The sequence below is a fragment of the Amblyraja radiata genome, chromosome 45 (genome assembly GCF_010909765.2).
Source record: "Amblyraja radiata isolate CabotCenter1 chromosome 45, sAmbRad1.1.pri, whole genome shotgun sequence".
In the NCBI taxonomy this organism is placed as follows: domain Eukaryota; kingdom Metazoa; phylum Chordata; class Chondrichthyes; order Rajiformes; family Rajidae; genus Amblyraja; species Amblyraja radiata.
Genome location: NC_046000.1, coordinates 7681255 through 7688921, shown reverse-complemented (window position 1 = coordinate 7688921; position 7667 = coordinate 7681255). Strand labels below are relative to the sequence as shown.

The 7667-nt window shown below is 46.3% G+C and overlaps 1 protein-coding gene across 1 annotated transcript; it reads left to right on the top strand.

Annotated features, from left to right (window-relative positions):
- Nucleotides 1–1162: 1162 nt before the first annotated feature.
- On the top strand, nt 1163–4263 carry LOC116968455 (probable G-protein coupled receptor 139). The gene is made up of 2 exons (XM_033015219.1): nt 1163–1232; nt 3365–4263. Exons 1-2 carry the CDS (start codon nt 1163–1165, stop codon nt 4261–4263), a joined length of 969 nt encoding a protein of 322 aa, XP_032871110.1.
- Nucleotides 4264–7667: the final 3404 nt, after the last annotated feature.

Here is a 7667-nt window from a genome sequence, read left to right as displayed (position 1 = left end):
CGTGTGCCCTAATGTTGCCCACTAATCGCCAATGTGAAACCTTATGAAATGCTTTCCGAAAGTCGATGTACACTACGTCCATTGGCTCCGTATTGTCCATTTTCCTAGTTACGTCCTCAAAAAATTCCAGAAGATTGATCAACCATAATTTCCCCTTCGTAAATCCATGCTGACTCGGACCGATCCTGTTACTGTTACCCAAATGTGTCGCTATTTCATATTTTATGATTGACTCCAGCATCTTCCCCACCACCGATGCCAGGCTAACTGGTCTATAATTCCCTGTTTTCTCTCTCCCGCCTTTCTTAAAACATAGGCTAACACTAGCTACCCTCCAATCCACAGTAACTGATCCTGAATCCATAGAACATTGGAAAATGTTCACCAATCCATCCACGATTTCTAGAGCCACTTCCTTAAGTACCCTTGGATGTCAGGGTAAATAAGGCCCTGGGGATTTATCAGCCTTCAGTCCCATCAGTCTACCTTTCAGGTTAGGCAGAGGTTCACGTCCACCTTCTCCAATCTCATCTTCTGTATCCGTTGTTGAAGATGTGCACTCTGACTCATCGGCGAGACCAAACGTAGACTGGGCGATCGTTTCCATGAACACATTCTCTCGGCCCGCCTGAACCTACCTGAACTCTAAATCTGTTCCCGGGTAGACGGGCGCGATCATTTTTTAAATTCTGTCATTTTCATTGACATAAAATGTCACAATTAATTTTAGATATAACTATTTTCTGTCATGTATTTGTTTTCCTCATCTCATTCCCAAATGGCCTACCCCTGTGACTTTGAATTTGTGACTGTGACTGTGACTGTGAATCTCCTTAAACTGTGAACCCTTGTTCTGGATTCTCCCAACAACGGGGAAAAATTCTTGCAAAATATATTTATTTTCATATATACGTTGACAGAGAGTGTAATGACCATTTCACATATACCTATTCTTTCTTGTGTTGAGTTTTGGTGATGACGTCTGACAATTTAATGTTATTACTGTACAAATGACTCTCGCCCGGCATGTTATTGCAAACGGTGGGAGTGACGCCGCTAATTTCGCTCCCCCACCTTCTCCTTGGGGGGTTCCATGACGAATATAATGACTCCACCACCGTTCACGAATCAACAGTGGTGATCTTTGCTTTTGCGGCGGAACATGCACGAACCGCCGAGCGGCGCTGTGTACGCCATTTACTACCCGATGCTGGCCGCGCTCGGTGTCCCAGGTAACATATCACACCGCCTACATGCCTGGAGTAGCAAGTTGCAGTCATCTCTCTGAGTAGATCGTAACATCACTGTGTGTTATTGGGCGCCACATTCATGAAACGGACGTGGAGGCTTTGTGGGGATGGAGGAATCTTCTGTCCGTTGCTGGCCGCGCTCGGTGTCCCAGCTAACGTAAGACTGACAGAAAAATGTGGAGTGACTCAGCGGGACAGGGAGCACTTCTGGAGAGATGCAAAGGGTGACGTTTCGGATCGCGACCCTCCTTCAGACTGGTGAGGGATATGGGAAACGAGAGTTAGATACGATGATGTAGAGAGAACGAAACAAGTAATGAAATATAGTTTAAAAATAACAATGATAAGGAAACACGCCACTGTTAGCTGGTTGGCGGCGGAAAAGTAGACGCACGTTCCACTTGGTTGGTGAGGGATGCAGAGTAGGAATGTCTGGGTTACTTGAAGTTAGAGAAATTACTGAAAAGACACGGGGACTTTCTGAGGATAGGGGGTGGGGGCGATGTTGGTTGGCAGTGCGGTGAGATGCATAAGACATTTACCACTTTGCAGCCCGGATTAGACGTGTGTTTTTTTTTTAAAAGGAGACGTTGAATAAACATTTATTTCTTCCGATAATGCGGAGGAATCTGAGGGGAGACCCGAAAGAAATATGTGAAATTATGAGAGCAATAGATAAGGTAGTCAGGCCGTTTTATCCCAACGTGAAAATGTAAATGAATAGAAGGTACAGGTTCCAGGTGAGAAGGGCAAAGTTTAAAGGCGATGAGCGGAGCAAGTTTATTGTTTTACACAGAGGGTAGTCCGTGCCTGGAACGCGCTACCGGGGGTGGCGGTGGAGGCAGATACGATAGTGGTGCTTAAAATTACCTTGGATAAGTACGTGGATATGCATTGAATGGAGAGATATGTGTTGGTTTTAACATCATGCTCATCCCAGCCATTGTGGGCCGAACGGCCGGCATTTGTGCTGCACTGTTCTATATTCTATAAGCAGGGAATAGAGGAATATGAATCAATGGATATTAGTTTGATTTGGAATCATGTTCAACACTGACATGTGGGTCGAAATGCCTGGTTCAATTCCTGGAAGGGCGGTAGGAATTCAGGACAAATAAATGTGTTTCCTGAACGGAGAGAAAGTTCTTACTCAGATGCTCGGAAAGCAAGAATGGTATCCTCGGAGGCAAGGATTTGTGCATAGACATAATATCAGGCTATGTTCTTACTTAGAAGGTAGAAGATTGCCTGTAGGAAGGAACTGCAGATGCTGGTTTACACCGAAGATAGACATAAACTGCTGGCGTAACTCAACGGGTGAGAAAAAAATAACTGGTGACATTTCAGGTCGGTACCCGTCTTCAGACTGAATAATGGAAATGTATGGTGAGGTGGGAAACCCGGAGGCGAGAAAAGGCCAGAACAAATCAGGGCCGGCAACGGATGACTGCAGTAAGGGTGGAGCCCACAATGGCACATTGTTGGCTGGGGAAGACGTGCGAACAAGAGGGATACGAGGATGTGAACAAGGAACACATAGATCGACCAGTTCCATCTTTCTGAAATGTGTCTGTGTTGATAGCTTGTTCTATGGTCATTGTCAGAACTATTATATTTGTGAATGTGTGGAATGTATTAGTGGTTAATTAGTATTGGAAAATTACACAGCATGTAAAATTGATTGCTCTAATTTCCAGCAATTCCCGCATTTCCGCCAACCCCTCCCCCACCGTATGCGTCCTCCCACTTCCACTGTTCGCATCCCTGCATCGCTTCGTTATCATTTCTTCCCCAGCCAACAATGGACCATTATGGGCTCCACCTTCCTTGGTCATCTCTTGCAGGCACTGCTTTGTTCTGGACTTTTCCTCCCTCTAGTTGCATTCAGTGTGAAGAATGGTCCCGACCCGAAATATCACCTATCTCTTTTTTCTCCAGATATGCTGCTCGACCCGCTGAGTTACTGCGGCGCTTTGAGTCCATTTTCGGTGTAAACCAGTATCTGGAGTTTCTAGACATGAAATCGACATAAGCGGGCTCTGAGGATCTGATCCCCCAATTTGCGATCGGGCTCTCACTATAACAGAGGTTAACTATTGTACATTTTCCAACAGTTAACATTGTAGCCATGGTGATCCTGTGGCGGGGGAGGTGCGGTCTATCCAGGTGTATCACTCTGTACCTGCTTGCCATGGCGATGGCGGATCTGATGGTTCTCGTAACCGCCGTCATTCTACAACGCATCGTGCCCATTTACTTTCCCGACAGTTACCTGTCACTCACCTGGGTCTGTCGAGTCAAGAATTCCCTCCTTTACATCTGCACCGACGCCTCCGTCTGGCTCACCGTCGCCTTCACCTTCGATCGCTTCGTAGCAATTTGTTGCCGCAACTTTAAACTCAAGTACTGTACCAAAAAAACGGCAGCGACCGTCGTCGCCACGGTTGTAGCTATGAGCTGTTTGAAGAACTTCGGCTGGTATTTCATTTACGAAGCGCTTTACATCGTGAACAACCTCCCTTGGTATTGTCGGATAATTCCAAACTTTTATACCTCGCCGTGGTGGCGAGCATACTCATATTTAGACCGCATCACCACACCCCTGCTGCCGTTCGCGGTTATATTGTTCCTGAATTTCTTTACTGTCAAACGCATCGTCGCCGCCAGCAGAGTCCGCAAATCATTGCGGGATGACGCGCCCCCCGGTAAAGGTCCTGACCCCGAGATGGAGAACCGCAGGAAGTCGATTATTTTACTATTCAGCATTTCCGGTAACTTCATCTTGCTCTGGCTGACGTACATGGTACATTATTTGTACTTTCGGATAACTAGAACGTATACGTACTCCGGATACAATGACCCGGTGTTTGTTCTTGAGGAAGCGGGAAATATGCTTCTGCTGCTTAGTTGCTGCACCAACACATTTATTTATACAGTGACCCAGAGTAAATTCAGAGATCAGCTGAAGATGATGTTAATGTGCCCGGCCCGGCTGCTTGCTAAGTGTGTTTAGTTGAGTTGGGTTAAGTTGGGTTAGATTGGGTTGAGTTGGGTTGGGTTGGGATGGGTTGGGTTGGGTTGGGTTGGGTTGGGTTGGGTTGGGTTGGGTTGGGTTGGGTTAGGTTACATTGCCTTGAGTTGAGTTGAGTTCGTATAGTTCAGAACAATTTAGTTTAGTTCAGTTCAATACAGAAAAGTTTAGTTTAGTTTTGGGGAGGAATGGCGCCCTTCCGCCCCGGCTCCTGGAGACCAAAGGACCTCCCGCTTCCTTCTGCCCCCAGCGCGTGCAGCGCTGTCCAGCCGCAACCCCCCCTCCCACCCCACCCCTCCCCACCACCACCACCGCTATCGCACACCTCCTGCACTGCCGCTACTAGGGTAAGAGGTTAAAGCACATATTCACAAGTAAAAGGAGCAGAATGGGCCATTCGGCCCACCGACTCTACCCCACTATTCTATATTGGCTGACCTATCTTTCCCTCTCAACCCCATGCTCCTACTTTCTCTTCCCTCGTTACAAAAAGTTAAACAAACCAACATTACATTTACAAGACATTTGGACAGAAGCGTCTGACCTTCGATTATTGACGCCTGTGCAAAGGCGACATGTTTCTCACATATCCAGTCTAGCAAGAGTCCTCATTGTTTTGTGATCCTCTAAAAGAACATACAATCATTTCCGAGTTTAAAGAGCACGTGCACTATCCTCGCAGATAGCAGAAGCCATCTCTTGTAGCACCCTGGTGCATCTCCGTGAAAGTTCTCATGATTGCGAAAACCACGATTCCACCTGATGTTTCAAATATGAGTCAGCGAGTCATAGTGATACAGCGTGGAAATAGGCCCTTCGGCCAATCTTGCCCTTAACGGACATCATTTTCCCGCTACACTCGTTCCAACTGCTCGCTTTTGGCCCGCATCTCTGCAAACCTGTCCTATCTATGTACATGCCAAACTCTATCTTACATAATCATAATCATAATCATACTTTATTAGCCAAGAATGTTTTACAACATACGAGGAATTTCATTTGGCAAACAGTAATACCAATAGAAAGCACCAAACCCACAAAATACATGTTACCATAAACACCCCCAACAGTGACTCCTCCTCATTCCTCACTGTGATTGAAGGCGATTAAAAGTTCAATCTCTTCCTTGCGGTCGGTGGCCTCGAGCCGTCCGTTGACGGGGCGATCTTGGCTCCCGTAGCCGGCGACGTTTGTGCCCTCCGGGTCGGTGCGATCAAGCTCCTACATCCGGGGAGGGGGGGTTGGGGGCTCAGCTCCGGGTCGGGGTTGGTCGAAACCTTTTGCGTCGTTTGGAGCGTCCCGACGTCGGTGTCTACCGGAAACTGCGAGCTCCTCGACGATGAAATCAGCAGGCCCAGGTTGGAGCGTCGATTCCAGGCCAGGATCGGCTCCGATGGTAAGTTCACGTCCCCACAGTTGGGCTCAAAATCAGTAACGTGCAAGGCGATTGTAAAGGGTTACTCCTGACCACCTCCCCTACCCCCCACATAAATCAAACAAGAGAACATTGACACATACTTTTGAAACACACTAAACATTTTTTTTTTAAAGAAGACGAAAAGACAGACAGACTGATGGCGAGGCTGGCGAGGCTGCCCCCTTGTGTTAAATGTTGTTACAGGTCAGGATACTCCCAGTCTCAGCTATCCCTGCTGTCTGGATGTTCCATATAACCACCGCCCTTTTTGTGATAAGGTTACCCATCAGAATCCTTTTAAATCTCCCCCCCCCCTCCTTTCGCAGAGAATGATAAATGAAGATCTAACAATTATTTCCCTTTCGACCAAGTGGAATGGTCTTATCTTTTCACAGTGTGGAAATTTTTCAATTGGGAGAAAACGTTACATTTATGTGTGAAGATTTAATACACTAATCAAACAGCCAGAATTTTGACAAATCAAATGCTTTCACCTAAATTTTATTTATCAAGAGATAACAGTCAAGGATGCGCTCTTTCTCCAATGTTATTTGCATCAGTGAAGGGTAGTGGGATACATCTCCGCTTGTTTTCACTTCTTCGTCAGTTCAGGGGCTTTCTTCATTATTTTTCGTATATTTCTTCCTTTCCATTCTTTCCTTTTTTCTTTTTTTCCGATTCACTTTATAGTTTATAAAATGTTAAAACTGAAGCTGTGGGGAAATTGTATAATTGTCAAGTCGATTATTTTCTCCTTGTACAATTGCTTCTAATGAAATTAATATTTAAAAAAAATTTACCCCCTCCCTATGCTGTCGTGGGAATTACGACATCTACGTATGAGAAGCTTGTCAGAGGTGCCTGTGGAGGTGCAGTCGTTTGTGGAAAGGGAGTAGAGGAGAGGAGAGAATAGGCAGCCTTGTGGTGTTCCTATGCTGAACGTTTGCGGGTCTGCGATCTGCTTCCCCAGCCTCACATGCTGCTTCTTGTCTGTCAGGAAGATGGTAATCCACCGTCAGAGAGGTTCAGGCACAGCCAACTCTGAAAGTTTGGAGTGTAGTAGCTCTGGCACAATGGTGTTGAATGCAGAGCTAAATTCAACAAACAGGATTCTCCTGATATTTCACCATGATCGGCGCCCTTGACGATTGTGATCCTGTCCCGGGGAAAGTGCTGTCACTCCAAATGCATCACTCGCTAACTGGTGGGAATGGCATCGTCCGACCTCATGGTCCTCATCATTGATGTCATAATAAGGTCCATTGTTGGAATGTATTTCCCGCTGTCGTTCTTCACCATTACCCCCGTTTGCTCCCTCAACTGGACCCTGGCCAACGCAGCCACAACAATCTCTATCTATCTCATAGAAACATAGAAACATAGAAAATAGGTGCAGGAGTAGGCCATTCGGCCCTTCGAGCCTGCACCGCCATTCAATATGATAATGGCTGATCATCCAACTCAGTAACCTGTACCTGCCTTCTCTCCATACCCCCTGATCCCTTTAGCCACAAGGGCCACATCTAACTCCCTCTTAAATATAGCCAATGAACTGGCCTCAACTATCTTCTGCCGGAGAGAATTCCAGAGATTCACCACTCTCTGTGTGAAAAAAGTTTTCCTCATCTCGGTCCTAAAAGATTTCCCCCTTATCCTTAAACTGTGACCCCTTGTTCTGGAATTCCCCAACATCGGGAACAATCTTCCTGCATCTAGCCTGTCCAACCCCTTAAGAATTTTGTAAGTTTCTATAAGATCCCCCCTCAATCTTCTAAATTCTAGCGAGTACAAACCGAGTCTATCCAGTCTTTCTTCATATGAAAGTCCGGACATCCCAGGAATCAGTCTGGTGAACCTTCTCTGTACACCCTCTATGGCAAGAATGTCTTTCCTCAGATTAGGAGACCACAACTGCACGCAATATTCCAGGTGTGGTCTCACCAAGACCCTGTACAACTGCAGTAGAACC

What these genes read in the sequence shown, in the direction of transcription:
- LOC116968455 (XM_033015219.1), top strand. Translation starts at nt 1,163, where the DNA reads ATGCACGAACCGCCGAGCGGCGCTGTGTACGCCATTTACTACCCGATG. An exon ending in GGCCGCGCTCGGTGTCCCAG is followed by an intron (nt 1,233 to 3,364) that starts GTAACATATCAC and finishes ATTTTCCAACAG; the next exon opens with TTAACATTGTAGCCATGGTG.